This window comes from Natrix helvetica, assembly GCF_964273705.1.
Source record: "Natrix helvetica genome assembly, chromosome: 3".
Classification (NCBI taxonomy): Eukaryota; Metazoa; Chordata; class Lepidosauria; order Squamata; family Natricidae; genus Natrix; species Natrix helvetica.
Window position 1 is genome coordinate 64,104,006 of NC_138549.1, and position 18,937 is coordinate 64,122,942.

The 18,937-nt window shown below is 37.6% G+C and overlaps 1 protein-coding gene across 1 annotated transcript in view; it reads left to right on the forward strand.

Annotated features, from left to right (window-relative positions):
* Positions 1–18,937, forward strand: part of PAPPA2 (pappalysin 2) — a gene marked incomplete at its 5' end in the record, with an annotated part of 152,127 nt that overhangs the window by 19,356 nt on the left and 113,834 nt on the right. Inside the window, one exon of the mRNA XM_081948792.1 lies at positions 13,867–14,012. Coding sequence (XP_081804918.1) covers positions 13,867–14,012 — 146 coding nt within the window. The remainder of the gene's footprint in view (positions 1–13,866; positions 14,013–18,937) is intronic.

The window sequence follows — 18,937 nt, forward strand, 5'->3', positions numbered from 1 at the left end:
TCTCCAGATATTCATTTTTTTTCTTTTTTCTCTATCAGATAGAATCAAGGCAGGTCAATATTGAATTTCTTTCTCCTTTCCTTCTTTTCAAAATAAATCTGGTGTTTAACTAATGACTGTATGATTATTGAATTCTTTGTCTAAGGCCTTCTCTGACTCTTCTCTACTTTTCAAATGTATTGTAATTTGCCTTATGTCATCCTAACTGTATTCCTGTAAAGTAGGTCACTTCATCTTTTATATGCTTGTTTTTTCTATATAAAGGATACAAGAAAGTGATTTGCCCAAGACCCAGCTATCTCATGGCAAAGTTGGAATCTGAAGCTTATGTCTCCAAAATACCAGTTTTGCTGTTCCAAATAACTTTAACTGGAAACAAATGAAGAAAAGGAAACAAAGATAGTATGATCAGACCCCATCTGGTTAAAAGTCCTGGATAGCAGGGCTAATGGAAAGAGAAGCTGAAGGAGAGCTTATTCTGATATCTTGCAATTTAATTTTACCTTTAATTTGATTCAAAAGTCAGGAAGATAGGCATATAGTTTAAACATTAGAATGATATCTATTTGATTCAATAATAATAAAATAAATGATAGTGACAGCCTACTAGGGACCAAATGCTATTTTGAATAGTTCCATCAACCAATTTCTGGAATATTGTAACAGATGAGGCAAGTCTTGATCCTAAGAGAAGGTGACTGCAGAAGGTGAAGACTCAGGTTACCAGACCTTCTCTTAGATAGGCCAATTCTAGCCAGCTGGACTGGCAGATACGTAGGCATGATGGTACACAGAGCTTTCTAGGTCAGACCAGTATTTTGCATTGCACTTCTTGACAGCCAGTGCAGGGCCCTTAGCACATGTATAATGTGAGCCTGATGAGTAACACTTGCCAATGAGTTTCAAACACCCTTTGATTTCTGTTTTCTGCCTAGGTTGTCCAAGTATGCATAGTTTCTTTCTTGTCTATGAGCTTCTGCTTTTAGCAAGTTTCTGACTATGTCTGAAGAGTCAAGATTATTTGCTCTGTCTGGAAGGAAGCCTGGCACTCTTCTGAAAGTCTCCTACAAGAAGAACCTTGTTCTGTCTATAGCACCTTAACTGCAAAAAGCCTGCTCCTTCCTATATTCAGTTATTCAGAAGTATATTCTGTTAAATTGAATATTTCTGAGTAAAAAGGAAATACGGATTTATTTGCTTATTTTGCTTTCCTGGAAATGCCTTCGTTGTTTCATTGGAAAAGGAATCTGTCCTTGTACTTCAAAATAATACAGCAATATTCTTGGATGCAGAAGAAAATTGCAATTGTGATCCAATTCATCTACATCTGTGAAACATTACAAGCTAGATATGAGGTCCAGTGTGGATATTTCCTTTAGTAAAGTAGTACTTTCTTCTAACATAGGAGTATCTGTTCTACCCCTCTAGGTGAGTTCAGCATTCTCCAGTCAGCTAAAGTCGCAGAGAGAGCAAAGGGGGCTAACATATTGACAAAACTCTTTTGCCTAGACATATTTAATCAGTAATCATGAAATAAGGTGGTAGGAAGCAGCTGAGCTTGAGGGGATGATACAGACAGATGGGGACAGTTCAGATCAGCTAGATAACTTTGTAGAATTCATAAACACAAATTCTTTCAGTGTAAATACACAGATGATCATTTGAATAATCAGTTGCAGATAAGCTATTTCTCCATGGAATTTCATATCCTTACATCTCCACCAGAAGCCTGCAAGCAGTTATTTTGAGTTTTTTGAGCTTGAAGAAACTCATGTTGCATAAATTTTATTCTGAGTTGGAGATAAAACAGAAGCATGTTGAACAGTAATTGTCTGTTCTTAGTGCCATAATTGACATCTTGTCTTGTAACTTGTAATTGTTATTTTTTGTTGTTGTTGCATTTACTCCTAGGACCAAAAGATATAGTTGCTGTTTGCTGGGCTACCTCTCCTTGAAAGGCTACAGATATACTAAAACAGATGTTTGTTGGAGTGGGGGCCGTATTTGTTTTCAGTGTTATTACAAAAAATAACATTCAGTGGGGATTGTAGATATTATGAACTATCACCTAATTTACCTTTATGGACTTGGTTTGAAAAATGAGTAAGCCTTGCTTGCTCTATGTTCTCATATTTTCTTATGGCTGGAAGACTTGAGAAAAATTATTTTTTATTCCATACAGAATTTGTGAGATGTTCCAAGTTTTGTCCCATTTGGACATGCAAACCCAGACTATTCCAGTGAATCTATTGAATTGGGAGGCTTTTCCTAAACTTGAAACAACACCTATTTTTCATTTTGTGCATACCCTTTGTGTGCTCTTTATCTGAAAGTGGGATGACTTCAACCAAAAGATGTCTCATGCCCAGCTTTCATAATCTAAACTTCTAAACTTTTCAGGGCATCTGAAGATTCCTTGGCTTTCTGGTGATGTCATTCTATTTAGCTATGGTAAAAGCTGACTCTCTGCCAGTTATCCATTCAGGATCTCACTCAGACAAGTTTGTAAGGTTATAATGTAAATAGCAAGGACTCTAATGCTGGAAATTCTTGCTGTGTTTTTTAGAGCCTGCCACTTAAAAGGAATTTTACTACCCTTTTCGATTTGTGTGCGCTTTTAAACTGTCTGCTGGCGAATCTGCACGCCAGACTCATGCGGCTCCTGAGCCATTAAGCTCTAGTCAGTCAATATTTTGCTTTTTCAAAAATCTATTAAGTTCCATTTGCAAGGGATTACTGCTTATGTGATTGATTCTGTCTAGCGGCTAACATTAAAAAAATCAAACAAAAAAATCAAAACAAACCTCAAGGAGACAGAGTAATAGAGCAGAAAGAGCTAGATTTATCCCTGAGGAAAACAGTATCCTGTTATATGTTGCAAATTGAGAATTTTTTCTTATGCACAATTTATATCATCCATGTGAAATCAGGGCAGTGGTTGTGGATGTTGTTCTCATTGTATTTTAAAATAAAAATACCTACAGTTTAGAAGGGTTTATATGAGGCGACTAGTGAATATAAGTCACTGCGCTTTCTGATGATATAGATAGTTTAATCAGGGGTCTTTGGTGCTCTCTGAGTTTGGTTGCTTCCAATAGTTGAATTTATGTCTCCTTAATCCAGGCATGGCTCTTTCTGGGTCTTATTAGCCCACCAGATGTGTATTTTAATCAACTGCTGGTTCTATGTGCCAATATGTGAAAATAGGAGGACCTTTATGCATTTGAGAAGCAAGAATTTAGTGCTCAGAATATCTCTATCAGTAAGTTAATTGGTGTCTGGGCATTATAAATTGCTGCTTGATAGCCATTGTAATAGTTTTCTTGAAAGAGGAAAAGTATCTTTGGACTGAACACTTCCATAATGCATTCCCCACTCCTATGTGGGTACCAAATGGTTTTGGTTGGTGCTGTGAACCAACACTGAGCTAGAGAGTTCGTCCGATTGCCATTTTAAGATAGCAAGCAGAGGAAGGTTGATTGTCATTCAGTTCTCTCCTACATGTAGACTTTCTGAAATCATTGGAAAAATCTGCCTTTTGAAAGTTATCCAAAGGCATGAGGAAAACTGGAGATCTTCGGTAAATTATGGTTGTGGTCATCAGACCTTTTCTTAATGTATTCAAAGGCAAATATGAAAAAAGAATGTATTTGTCTATATATATTTAGGAAGAAATAAATAAGTAGCATCCTATGAAGGGATGTTAAAAATAGTGAGCTACCTTACTAGTTCACCTGTCCCTAGGGTTCCCAGGCCTGCTGGCATAACTAAATCTTGAGGGACCTCCAGAAATGACAATGATAAAGCCAACTTCACTTCAGAGTGAAGTTATACATTCATTTATTTAGTGGCAGGAGATTTTCTTCTCCATCCCCAAATTCTGCCTAGGTTTTTTTTTTTTTTTTTTTGCATCAGCATACCCAAAAATGAGTTAGTGAAAAGGGCCTTTCCTAGGACCGACCCTGGGCATATGCACTTAACACAGGGTCCCTGAGCCTTCTGAGCCTCCAGGAGAAAAAACAGAGTGTTGTACTGGTTAAGGAATTGGACCCCCGTGCTTGGTTTGGGAGGTGTAGCAAACATTGATCAATAGTAGTAGCAGCTATTAATACATCACTTTTGTTCTGCTTCCCAAATTTCACTGCCCTTGTTTGCATTCTTTCCTCTTTTATACTTGTTTATATGCCCTGATTTACAGGCTGTTGGCTTATTTCTGATGACACTTTCCTGATCTCTGTACTGCCAACAGCCAGATGGTTCTTCTGCACCAAGCCAGCCTCTGATTCATGCCCATGATGATGCCATATACTGGCTTGAATGTTCTTATATTTGAAGAGCATACAAGAACAACAATAAGAGGGTGGCCTGGAAGCTGTTATCTGATTAATTTTATTGGCAGGTGGATAGAAATTAGGTAATACTTAATAATAAAGTTAGTTCAAAATCCAAGCATTTGATTAATATTCAGTTCATCTGTTGCTTGTAAAGTGATCAAAGGATTGGCATGCAGAAGGGCAAGTAAGGTACTGAGGCACCAATGATCAAAGAACAGAAGTTTGTAAATTATAATGTGAATGGGAATGTAGAGAAAATAAACTTCTTTCACAGCTAGCTTGCTCATAGAAACATGATATGAATTATTTCAGATGTGACAGACCCAAAGTAAGTCATGTCTGCATTGTTCATCCACTCACCCCAGTTCTTTACATTCCGCATCTAAATTTTCCTTCCTTCTGTTATCCAACTCAGACAAGAAAAATAACTAGTTCCTTCCAGTGATATGGTTGTAAATAATTGGGGACCGTCCAATCTCATTTATGTTGTATTGCAGAGGAATTCAAGCATTCTGGCTTTGTTCATGCCTAGTTGTAACTTGCACTGCTCTTGTTAGTATTACCTTGACACCTTGACTTAGGAATTCTTACTATTCCAATACCAACAGCCAAATCAATGATTTAAGGGGAAAATATCTTTACTGCATGAGAGGTGAAAACCTTAAGGTTTATTGTGATTATTTTTAATTGATTAAATTAAAAGGAATTTCATCAGGGAGAGAGGGAGGGAGGGAGGAAGGGAGGAAGGAAGGAAGGAAGGAAGGAAGGAAGGAAGGAAGGAAAGATTATTGCAGTATTTCTCAATCTAGTACCTTTGTGATATATGGAATTCACCTCCTAGAATTCCCCAGACAATGTGGCCCTTGCTAAGAATTCTGGAAGTCCACAAATCATAAAGGTTCCTTGGTTGAGAAATGCCGCTAATTGTTAATATCTAAAGCAGGGGTGTCCAAACTTGGGAACTTTAAGACTTGTGGACTTCAACTCCCAGAATTCCCCAGCCAGCATGGCTGGCTGGGGAATTCTGGGAGTTGAAGTCCATAAGTCTTAAAGTTCCCAAGTTTGGACACCCCTGATCTAAAGATACTTGTAAATTTTAGACTTTCTGCTTCAGGATATTTGCTGCTTATTGGTTTTCTGAATTTGAGGTCATGCTTGTTTTCCAAGTTAATTTCTTCTGATCACTTCTTATAGCTCTGGCCCTTTGATATGGCCAGTGGCTTTGTTTCCTAATTGTTGTTATTATTTTTTGCTCCAACTGTTATTGTGATTGAGTAACTGTTATTGATGATGTCATCCATTCAGTTGTGTCTGACTCTTGGCAATTCTATGGGTTGGGTCTCTCCACATCTTTCGATCTTGCATTATTTCTAAAGAACCCTAAAACATAACTTGTGTTTTTCTACGCTCTGGCTGTTGTCAGCTTTGCTGGTGGCCAGCCATCATGTTCTTTGGTGGCTTGGTTTTCTTTTACCGTTAACTCTTCCAAGCATAATTGCTTTCTCAGCGAATTCCCTCACATGACATGACCAAAGTAAGTGAGATGCAACTATTATTACCTTCTAATTGCACCAGTCATTCTTTTCTACAGGAAGCTAAAAGGAGAGTGGCAGAAACATAAGCCTGCCATTACCTTCAGTCACCTGCCTCTCATCCCTCACTTGCTGCAGTAACTTTTTGCAGCAAAGAAAGAAGCAGGGAGAAAAGTAAGCTGGCCATATGTCAAAAGGGTGATAAAGCCACTGCTTATTTGGCAGGAAAGGATACAGTTCAAGCAGCACAACACCTTGATTTCTGGAAGAAGATAAGAAGTTCCAGAGGGGAAATGTTCAGTAATTGGAAACTGTACCACTAAACTGTTACTTACAGCTTTCTAGAACTGGATCTAAGCCAATTAATTTGCAGGATTAAATGTTTTGACCTATAGCCCAGTGATGGCTAATCTTTTTTGGATCACATGCCAAAAGCGGGGGGAAAGCAGGGGGGTCACGCACAGGTGTGCCCACACCTATCATGCTATGTGCGCGACACCCCCTACATGTGTGTGTAACCAGCGCTTTCCCCGGCTTTTGGCATGCTGTTTTTACCCTTCCTAGGCTCCAGAGGCTTTCTAGGAGCCTCGAGAGGGCAAAAACAGCCCCCCGGAGGTCTCCCACAGCCTCCGGAGGATGAAAAACAGCCATATGGGAAACCCGCAAGTTTGAGAACGGTGACTCCTGGTTTGCTCGTAGGGCCATTTTTCACCCTCCGGTTTGCTCCTGAAGGCTCCAGAGGGCAAAAATGGCCTTACGAGCAAACCAGAAGTTTATTCCTGAACTTCCAGTTTGCCCATAGGGCTGGTTTTTCGTGCTCTCTTCTTAAGAGAAGGCCAAAGTCAGCTGGAGCTGACAGGGCAACGCCTCGCGTGCCCTAACAAATGGCTCCGCATGCCACCTGGGGGACAGATGCCATAGGTTTGTCATCATGGCTATAGTCTCTTAGGGGCATGTACGGGAATGTTGAATAGTATATCCCTTTTATGCAGGGGCCCTGTTCTTTCATAACCCTTGGTAGGTTTTTGTTATGGCTGACCTATGCCGTAGTGTCATAAAAGATATCCTTGTTGGGAATAGATGCAGTGTGCTCCCTTTGATCAGTTGGGGAAAATATGAAACTTATCTAACTTTGGAGACTTGAGAGGTTTTGTTGGATTCCAGGTAACTTTGAAGGTTATTTTCTCAGATCTGGACAACAACAGTAGAAGCAATGCAGTTGAGACATGGACTAACAAACTCTTACATTACTGTATATGTGACAAGCAACAGGGAGAAAGCAGAACTATTTAACTCATGCTTTGAATCTGTCTTTACACAAAGGGATAAAACAGCCGAACAGTCCAACCTATCAAAAACAGCACCACAAAAATTTGTCTGAAATGGTATAGGGTTTCCTGCCTAGGCAGGGGGTTGGACTAGAAGACCTCCAAGGTCTCTTCCAACTCTGCTATTATATTATTGTATATCATGGCTTTGAAGTTCCCCTTATTCTATAATAGTTCATTTGAGTTCCACAATAAATGTAACTGTTTTGGGCAATTGAGTGTGAGAGCAGATGAGTGACTTTTAGACTTTTCTGTGCTACTCTAAGAGTGGAATCCAAATGGAAGTGGAAGGATAAAAAGAAGCAACTGGCTTTCTTTTTGGATGCACTTGCAGACAATTACTCAATTGAGCTCTTTGAGGTTACCTTGCAGATGATTCATTTTTTAATCAATGGTGGCCAGTGTGCAGTAATCTATATTTCTTTTAGAGCACTCGAGGGAGTCGGCAGTTGGAGGATTCTGTTTTATGATGTATGAAGTTACTGGAAGAATCATGTCTCGGTTTGGATCTATGGCCATCAGTATATACAGATGTGTTGCTGGGGAGGGGAGGCAGTGATTCAGTGAGAGTTACATTATTGTGCCACAAACTTTGTTCCTTTTATACATGTGTCATGCATCACACGCTTGTATGTTATAAGATTCATCTTTTATTGAGACCTTAAGATTAAACATTAAACACAGATTTTAACCACCTATTGCACATCTTCAGAATACTCTTGCTCAGGAGTTTCCAAATTACTTATGTATGACATAGGTTTAATGTATTATAACAAATATACAGCTGGGTGGCTTTAGGGAGTTGTATGCATTACTAAATTTGGTGAATTTAATACTGTATAGGATTAAGATAGGTTGATGCCCAATTTGAGTAGACAGCAATCAGTGTTTTCAAGAGCTTTAATTATGGCATTAATATAAACATTTAAAAAGAGAAGTTCAAATATACAACCTTACTTCACTATTTTTTTTTTTAAATGGTATTGGCATGAAAAGATGGTTCAGGTACAATCTAACCTGTATTTGGGCATTTCTATGTAGTTGCATAATCAGAATATTATATATCCTATAAATAAAATCCTTCAGTGGTTGTTTTAGTTAATCATTTGTCATTTGTTGAAGTATAGGACACACATTTTCTGTGTTCTTGTTTCCCTTGTTCTTATAACCGTGTACATGTGAGGGAAAATCTGTAGTAGCAGTTACTGGATTTGTTACATAGAGTTCCATACTACTCTATGTAGGAAAGATAGAATGAGTTTCTTCTGCCAAGCCTCACATAGCTCTCAAACACAAGTGAGTACTGCATGAATTTCAGAAAGGCTTTTTAATATTGGGGAAAAACATAATCTTAAAAAAAAATGAAAGAGTTCATTTTCTGGCTAACTAATAGTGAGTCAGTTAAGCTGGAATCTCTTTGAAATGCTTCCTTCTGATCTTATTACCTTTTCTCACCTAAACTGAACCCCCTGTTTCTTTCCCACCATATCTCACATCCTCTTACTTTAAATGAATTCCCAAAGAGTAAGAAGGAATAGGCCAAGTAAAACCTGAAATACCTGCTGCTGCTTCATTTAAGGATAATGGTTGTGGAGTTTGAAGGGGCAATTCATTTCAAGGAATACCCATTTGCAGATGGAAGTAGGACCCCTGATTTTGAATTTGGCATATGGAATTTGGAGTCTGTCAAGAATATGTAATTAATATTGCTTCTAGTTTAAAATTACATCTAGATGCAAAAGAGAGTGGGGATGGATTTTTGGCAGTTGTGCTATCACCTACAGGCCATTCAAAGTTACAGTTGAAAGTTTTATCTCAGAATGTATTTTATTGTTTGTGGATTTTTCAAGCAAATTTCTAGTAACTTTTTTGCACGCATCTATAATTGTACTAATGCATGCATTTGTGTAATTTTTGTAGATACATTTAACACCATCAAACAATAGCATCTTGTTGTTCTTGGAAAGGACTAGATAGGTGGATAAAAAGGCCAATTCCAATCTATACATCAGCTGACTGTGCAATCAACTATGACAGGGGTGTCCAAACTTGGCAACTTTAAGACTTGTGGACTTCAACTCCCAGAATTCCCCAGCCAGCAGAGCTTTCATCTGATAACAAAGTCATCAAAATACCTGAACTTTATCATTGCTTCAAAGCAGTGTTTCTCAAAGTGTGGTCTGCGTACCATTGGGTGACCGGTCAATATCTCCTTAGGTGATCTGCCACAGTCTCTCAGATGAACTAAACCAGGGATGTCCAAACTTGGCAACTTTAAGACTGGTGGACTTCAAATCCGAGAATTCCCCAGCCAGCAGAGCTGGCTGGGGAATTCTGGGAGTTGAAGTCCACAAGTCTTAAAGTTGCCAAGTTTGGACACCCCTGAACTATGATAATAAATTGATATGACACCTGACTCCCAATGACTAAAACAGCTATACTGAACTAAAAATTCTTTCATTTCCTCTTAATTAAAAAAAAAATAGTTAGCATCATTTTCTCAAGGAACCAGTTAATTAAATAAAATTTTGAGCCCTAGTGAATCTCTTGACAAAACCACCTGTTTCACATAGGTGAGAAATTACCAGAAAAAGGCATCATCCCCATTGGAACCTTCTTATTCTGTAAAGCCTGTTTTGAACACTCCTATTTATTTTGCAATGGTTATTTTATTAATTTTATTCAGAACATGTAGAAGTTGACAACTACTGAGCAGAAATAAGACAGACAGATATTTCTTTTGTTTTGTTTGTCTTCCATTCATCTGTGAGGAAAGGGTAACCTTTCTATAGCAATAAAAATGCTTTGAGCTCCCTCTTATTATATACTGCTTTAGACATGGGGAAGATTTTTGGATTAGAAGGCAACTCACCCCTGAGGAAGATCATTATGTCTTGTCATTCTCCATTTTATAATTATTTCATGGAAAATAGTTTCATGAGTGACCAAAGAATTGAGCTGAAATTCCTGCCTGATCCCATTTCATAAGCTTTCATCACCAGGATTGTTAAATTCACTCTGATAAGCCATCACACCCACAATTTAATTCAGAGCCAAACCAGATGTTACATTAACTTTGTTGTAAGCAAGTATGCCTATTTTTTTAAAAAAAAAAATCCCACAGAAATGGTAGAAGTGGTTTTCATCAGGTCTGACATATATGGAGACTGACAAAATGATAGATTTACAGAGATTGGGCCCTTTTGATTTTTTAAATTAATGCTTTCTATTCTGTATTGATCCGTGCATTAAGTATATTTTATTTTATTTTATCTGGCAAGATTTCTACTTCTGATATATAAAAATGTTAGCCTGTGAACTTGAAGGACTTAGAACTTAGCAAATATTTGTTGAGAGGGTTCTAGAAAACCAAGACTTGTCATTGTGCGTAGAATGACTGAATGTTTGCCATTCGGAGAGTGAGTTCCATAATGGATGAAATGAAATTATTATACATTGATTTAGTTTTCAGCAATGGTTATGGGTTCATCATGATTTTTCTGCATAGCCCTTGTACTATATTACTTTGACCTATGAGATTTGAGGTCAAAACTGTAAATGGACAAACCAAAAGTATTTTGACACTGCATTTGCTCCATTCATATACGTATATCCCCTTGATAATTTCTCCATAGTTTCTATCAGATAACAAAGATTTTGCTTTCAGATTTTGCTTCTGAAAACATTTAGGTGTATGAGAGTAGAGGTTCATTCTCGGAGCTTGTGGGTTGGTTTCCAAATGTTTTGTTATCAGGCTGGGTAACATTTTCAACTGAGTTTAGGAAATGTTAGTGTCAGTGTTTGTCTGTTTATAAGGACTCCGTGTGGTCAGCAGGCCCACATGAAGCCCTTATAGGTGTATCTTACGGATTTTTGGCTGGTAACCAATAGCATTGTTACATACGTGTATTATGTAATTATTTAATTACATTAAAATGAAATGGTCACTTTGAAAGAATTTGGTTCTAGAACCAGAAAATATGGCAAGTGAAACTATTTAGTCACTCAAGATATTTTGGCTTCCACGTAACATAAAACTTGGACTGATAAAAATTTTTGTGAAAATAATGGACAAGGCAAGTGAAGGCTTTTCTTATTTGAGACAGATGTTTCCAAGATTAACTGATTCCAAGATTAAGGAAGGCATTAGATCAGATACTGTACATTGTTAAAGACAAGTGATTTAAAGTTCTGTTAGTTGGGCCAGAGAAAATCACCTGCAAAGCATTCAAATATGTCCTTGAGAATATTCTTGGCAACAACAGAGTACCAAACTACATTTAGATGACTGATAAACAGCATACAACACCACTGAAGAATTATTTTTTGCATTTCCATTTGGGCTTCTTTCCCAAAAATTTAGATGTAGTCAGTGATGAACATGATGAAAAGTTTCACCAGGATACTGCCACAATAGAAAAATAGTATCAGGGCAAGTGGAATTCATCAGTGCTGGCTGATTATTGTTGGAGACTGAAGCAAGAGGCAGCCGACACTGAGTACAAACAACAATCAACATTTTGGGCCCTGTTGAACTCATACAGCATGCCAGAAACATTATGCAATTCAATACATTATAGCCATTTAAAGTTAATTTCAAAATTCTCAAGATTCCTACATGATATAGTCATTCTGAAATTATATCTGTGTTCTATCATAATCACCAAAAGTTTTTCAGGAAGCAAAACTTTTTTTAAAAAATTGTGCGTCAGTAATATGGGAAAGAAGAGTAAAAAGAGGGGGGGATGGGAAGTATCGTGGGCATTCAAATCCCTCTAATTGTTGCCTTGTTCACATAAAAGGTTTGTGCAGAAATGTGTAGTTAAAAGCAGGAGGAAGCACTTTTTCTGTTCCCTACATTGGGCTGAGTAGTTGGTGAGGAGCTAGTTGTTCACGATACAACTTTTGTCTGCAGTATACATGTGAAAGCCTGCGTGTATCCTGGCACCCTGTGAGATTTCGTATCTTAAGCTCTGCATGTAGACAAAATCTCTCTACTGCAGACTCTTGTGCAGGACTCAAGAGCCTTAGAGAGAAAAAGGCTCTTCACTCCTATGTTAAAATCTATATGTAAAGGTACTGCCTTAATAAAATGTGCACACAAACGTACATGCACACACAGGTATTTGAGTTAGCATTTGACTTCTGGCAACGCCTAGACTAGTTCCTAGAGTTTTCTTGGTAAAATGTTTCAGAAGTGGTTTGCCCATGCTTGCTTCCTAGAGCTGAGAGAGAGGGACTGGCTTCCAGACCTCACACAGCTGGCTTTGTGCCTAAAGTGGGACTATACCTCACAATCTCCTCCCAGTTCCTAGTCTGATGCCTTAATCGCTACATCAATCTGGCTCAAACATGGCTAGTAGAAAGATTAAAAGCAGCTCTGGTGACCTACTGAAGTCACCAAGTTATAATTCCCCTCCCTCTATTGTCAAGAATATTACTGCTGTTGCTTATCAGAAGTGTTTGCATTATTTTTATCTTCTCAATTTTATTTCAGTTCATTCTGATCTCGTTCTCCTTTTCCCCCTTTTGCTATTTCTCTGGTAGATTGCAAACCTGTTGTTGCACAGAAGTTGAAACCTGATACTAAAATGGGAGATGAGGCTTCTTGTTTTTTTAAACAATGATAAAATTTTTAACGTTTCAAGTTGAAAAGAAGAGATGTAAAACAGAGCAAAAGCTTTCATTGAAAAGCTGTGGATTTTTAAAAATTATTATTTATTGGGAGTAAGAGAATATCAAAAGCATTTGGAAATGAATCTTCTGCCATTGATGGCTTAACTTGATCTTTTGGGTGTATTGATGAGATAAAAAAGACAAAGAGCTGGAAAATGGGGGAAATGTGCTGTGAAAATTTGGAAATAATTGATTGGGTTCCATGTTAGAGAGTCCCCCTTCTCCCTTTATATAACAAAAGCAATGGTAAACTTGTATGTTTTAATATTCTTTGATAAAATTCTACTGAATGAACAAGCTGGGTAGGCAAAAGTATGTAAAGACCAGAACTTTAGGAAATTCCTGATAGATGCACATGTCATGGACCTTGATTGTTATTGTCTAAAATGAAGTGAAAAGGTTACTGATTGCATATCTGCGTTGCATTTATTGGTTGTGCCTGGAATATGCTACTTTTCATCATCTAGTTGTTCAATTTTCTTTTTGCTATTATAGAGTAATAATTTAAAAAGTCTTAAAGTGACTTGTAATGAAATGAAAGAAACAGAGAGAAAAGTTTGTTGTAGATCTTTCAGGCAATGCAACATTTTCATCCCTTGCTCTAATGCTATATTGTACATGATATTTTATTTCAAGCCACTGCTGAATCAAGGGATTGTTTCGATGCCCCTGGGTCTGCATTAAGAAGAGATAATTCTCTGACCCATAGAACCACATGCATCTAACAAAACACCCAAACTGTAATGTAAAGATGTATCAGTCCATTATTGTTTGTTATGACTGGCCCCAGCTCTTCCCAAATTCAAGAAGAGATTTTTCCAGCCTGTAACTTTTTGCTTGAATTCCCTTTAAATGCTGGAGTTTAAACATGGATCAGCCTATATGCAGCACACATGCCCCACTCATGAAGATGTTCTATTTAAATTGAACTAAATTTTATTGGGATTTATCTGTTTAGTTATTAACTTTTATCTCTTTCCTCTACCGACTCTGCAGGGCCTATATGAGCATGAAGGAACTTAAGGAGGTCCTTCAGCTGAACAGCACACACTTTGTCAATATCTATTTTGCCAGCTCTGTGCAAGAAGAGCTAGCTGGTGCTGGCACCTGGCCTTGGGACAAGGATGCCCTCAGCCACCTGGGTAAGTATAGTTCTTGAAGCTTATCAGTTGATTTTGGTACATATTATATATTTGTTATAGATACAGAGACAATTTTTTTTTGGTGATTAAGGGGGTATGATTAATTTGGCTTACAAATTAGAAGACCTTGAGTTGTATTCCCACCTTAGACATGAAAGCCAGTTGGGCGACCTTGGGCCAGTCATATTCTTGGCCCAACTCTCCTCACAGGTTAATTGTTGTAGGGAAAATAGGAGGTCCTTAAGGCCTATTGATATGTTCACTACCCTGAGTTGGATAGAAATGAAGGCTGGATAAAAAATCTTTTTTTTAAAAAACGATTCAACATTATCCTTCTCATAGCATAAGGCTAGTTTAGTCTAGCACAGTGATGCACAGTCATTTCAAGCTGAGGGTTATATTGGGAATGTGGGTGGCAGAGTGCACAGGGTTAAGGCAAAAATTGTTTTGCATTTAATTTTAATTTTAAATAAATGTGAGAACATTCTACAGGTATTTATAAATGTTTCCTTTGTTATTTTAAAGTGAAACTGCCATTTAAATATTGGGAAGGTACAATCAATGATTTACATGTTCCACAGTTACGGACAATTATTCTTAAAAAGCCAGTTTTTCCTTTTCTCCTACCACCTTCCATTATTTGTTCCATAGGATCTTTGTACAATTAGCTATTTAAATGAGGTTTTTTTTACCAGACCTTTAAAATAAATGTAAGTATACATTCTACAGCTGTTGGGATTATTTTTAAGCAAATATCTTCTCCACATGATATTAATAATGGTAGTAGATACAAAGTTAGGACATCCACTTTCCTTGGCTTCTTTTGACAACAAGCTACATCTCTATGACGTGTTCATGTATATATGAAAAAGACATTTTCTAGAATTTTTGTTAATTTAAAAGGAAATATTATGAAATATACAGTATATCTTAATTATTATTGGGTCACTATGAATACATCTTTCTTCTGCAAAGTGCACTTGAGAAAAGTAGTCATTTATTCATTTTTATTCAAAAGTTCCTTTATGTAGTTTACTCCTCATGTGAGATAGGCTGTGAGAGTGTCTGCACTATTTTAGTCAAATGTAAAATGTTTTTAAAAATATTTCATTTATGACCATGGATATAAACCAAGAGGAAATATATGCACCAAAGAGAGATCAGAAACAATGTAACATATATATTAACTTCAATTGATAAAGTTATTGATCCTTCTGGTCAAAATCTGTCAAATGTACTATGCTGGGAAAAAAATAGCCTATTTTAAGATGATTTTGTCATGTTAATTGGATTAAAAAGTCACATAAAAGTGTTAGGCCAACCTGGTTATTTTATTACAGAGGAGGTGATATATACTAAATGAAGTATTTATTTATTTTTATTTACTGGGTGGCTTGCAATGTTATAAACAATAAAAACAGGTACAGAAATATAAAATCCATAGAAGCCGGTAAAAAGATCTCAGAGCCAAACTCCAAGATTGAATGCTCCATTCAACACTTGGCTCCCAGGTTGACACACAGACCCCTATCTTCAGGCCTTACAAAAGGACAACAGGGATGCGTCCCATCTGATCTTTGGAGGGATGGCACGCCAGAAGGTGGATGTTAGGATAGAAAAGGCTATTCTCCTGGGCTCTGCCAGCTTGTCACTCTTTAGTGACCAGCACCCAGAGAATACACAGGATGGGTTGAAACAACCAGAAAGAGATAGTCCTACAAATAATCCTTATATTTTTATAGAAGTTAGTCACTTCTTGTGAGACGTGCAGTTATATAACTTTGACAGATAGATGGACAGACAAACATGACTCTTGTTCTTTATTTGCCTATGAGCTTGTTCCGTAATCACAACAAATGTACATTTGAATGCATTTTAGATGACATATCTATGCTGTAACGATGTAACTGAGTTGTTGATTAATAAAAGTTTGCAGAATCTGACAGATGTATTTGCTATCAGGCAAAACCTTTTTGTGTCCCATAATTTATCTTTACAGTAGTGTTAGGAAAAACACTACTTTTAGTGGGGGAAAGAGCCAGAGTTACAATAGAGTAATATACAGATCATTGTTTTGGTTGTCCTAGAAGTACATAGACAAATCTAATCTCTGAATATGGTATCTTCATGTATCTTCTTTTTGGAAGACTGCCAATTGGAGCACAGTGAAATGTGCGAATTACATCATCCTAATCCTGTGCTATTTTGGAATACTGAGCTGATCTAAGTACCCAGATGGCCTTTTGTTATAGATTTGTATGCCTATATGGATTGATTTTATTATCCTTTCTGATGAGACTGACAATCTATATTTAGGGTCCTCAGTGTGAGCTCTAGTTCAGCATAATTGCTAGTCATTGTGCTTATAATAGATAAAGAGAAACCATAATGGTGCAATTTCTTCCCTAATGTGTGGTTCCAAAATGAGAGGAATTTGTCTACCAAAATTAAGAATGACATTTTAATTTTACCAAAGGTCAAAAATTCTTATTCATTGTTGCACCAAACACTGTTTAGTCCCATTTTAATATGGAGAACTGGATTTGGGGGAATCTTGCAATCCACTGGGCACTTTGTGCCATGCAAGTTAAAGTCCATTGCATCTTAGAGTATAGTACCAAGCATTTTATTTGTTTCATGAGTGTCCCTCTGAAGTCAATTTTCTTTTAAAAGAATTTTATTGGTTTTTTAAAATTTATGGGAAAAGGGTAGGTGGATATACAAAAAAAAATTTGGCAGCTCCATCGTGCTTAGAGGTAGGAATCTCTCCAATTCTCACAACTTTTACAGAAAAAAACAAAAACAAAAGGTAAAAGATAAGCAGAAACAGCATCTTATTATACATTGTATCAGCCATGTGTTCAATCATTTCTTTTGCCACTTTCTAATATATCAACAATTAGAATGATATTCCAGATATATTTATTTTTGTGACCCGAGTCTTTCCCAGGTGGAGCCGCAGCCCCTCCCTCCTTCATGTCTTGTGTATTGTCGCCTTTTTCACTACTTCTTATATTTCTGTCCTCTAGGAGGGCACTATGTTTTTTAATGAAAGCCTCTGCCTCCACAACTGTGTTAATTCTAATTCTGTTTCCCTCCCAGAAGATCAGCATTCCTTCTGGCAATAACCATCTAAACCAAATTCCCTTATTATATAATTTCTTTGATAGGGAGGAATACTTCCTCCTCTTATCTCTTATTTTTTTCGGAATTTGCTTAAGAATGGCAATTTCTTTATCTTTATATTTTAGTGGTCCCCCCTTCTGAGGCCCTAGAATCTTATCCCTCGTGGTCTTCCTAAGAAATGTAACATGTACTTCCCTTGGAACATTATGTGTTCTGGCATATGCTGAATTAATCCTATAAACCAGATCCATATCCCACCACAACTGTTCTTTATCTCTTTTAATATATTCTGCTAAAGTTGTACTCATAATATCCTTAAGATCTTCATCTTCTGTCTCTGGTAGGTTCTGGAATCTGAGAAAGAAGGATATTCTTTCAAGTTCTATCTTTGCCATAAAATTTTCCAATTCTCTATTCCCCTTCAGGACTGCCTTAACCTCCTCCCCCAGCCCAACCGCGCCCTCCTCCAGCACACCAATTCTCTGTTTATTTTCTGTTATTTGTTGCTGCACACATTTAAGCTCTTCTCTAAAATCTGCTACCTCCTTTTTCAACTCATTTTGTCCCTGCATAAGAGCCTGAAACATTTGAGTAACAGATAAATCTTTTGAACTCTCTCCAGTCCTTTCTTGTGAAAATGATGAAATTTTTGTCTGTTGAATCATTGGACTGGATGTAGAAGAAGTTGGTGCCGAGGCTGCTTTGCTTGTAGGTGGTTTTCTGGGCCCCATTGTCTAAGTTCAGAAAGAGTATAAATCTTTTACAAAAGAAATGGTGTCTGTGAAGCGCGCATCTGAGCGAGTCCGAGAAGACAGACAAATCCAAAAGTGAAAATTAACCCTCTGTCACAGTTCCAAGCCAAGAAGTCACTCAAAAAAAAGAAGAAGAAAGAAATCAAATAATCCAAATCCAGAAAGACCACGTAACAGGAGAGGCTCCAAGAGTCCTTCAGGAGGGATAATATAAAGCCAGACTTTCTTCAAAGTTAGTTTCAAAAGGCAGACTTCATTTATAAGTGCGAAGAAGAAGACGGAAGCAGGCCATCTTGGCTCCCCCTTGGAATCAGGAGCAGAACATTAAAAACTTCCATAAAGCTTTCAAAACAACTCAGCAATCAGTTCTTGCAGTTATGATATAAATCTTTTCACATAGTTAGTTCAAGTGGCTAATTCAACTTTTTGCTCTCTCTCTCCATTCCGAGATTGAGAGACAGTCTAAATGCCGCTTTGCCTGAGAAGGGTAGAAGAAAAAAAGCAAACCCCCTCCAATCTTCCTACTTCAAACAGATTGAATCCACAACTTCCAAAAAAGCCACTGCTCATCAGTTAAAAGCAGTTAAGGAGATTGGAGCAAACTTCTCACCTCCAGCACTTCAGCCGCTGCATGTAGTTAACTCTTTCCTTCCAGAATCCATTCAGCGAAGGTGCTGCTATGCACCCCTTATGCTCCCCAGCTCCTGAGGCGAAACTGGAACCCCCCCCCCAATGGCTGCCGCCTATCCGGGGGGTTCCAGCAAGCCGCCCTACGGCAGGTGGTCCCTCCAAGACCACCTGTGCTCCTAAAAGGAGCCCACCGGAGAAGTGAACAGCGGACCAACATCCGTCACCTTCGGAAACCGGAAGTGATCTCCCCTCTGAAGTCCATTTTAGCATGCTGGTTTCATAGCAAAAACAAGTGTTTAGTTTTAGAATAATTAATTGATAGCAAATGTTCTTTCCAGCAGTCAAAGAAAGGGCTCAAGAATCTTCTTCAACTTATTAGAGTTAAAGAATAAATAACAAAATTGTCTTCTTATAGTA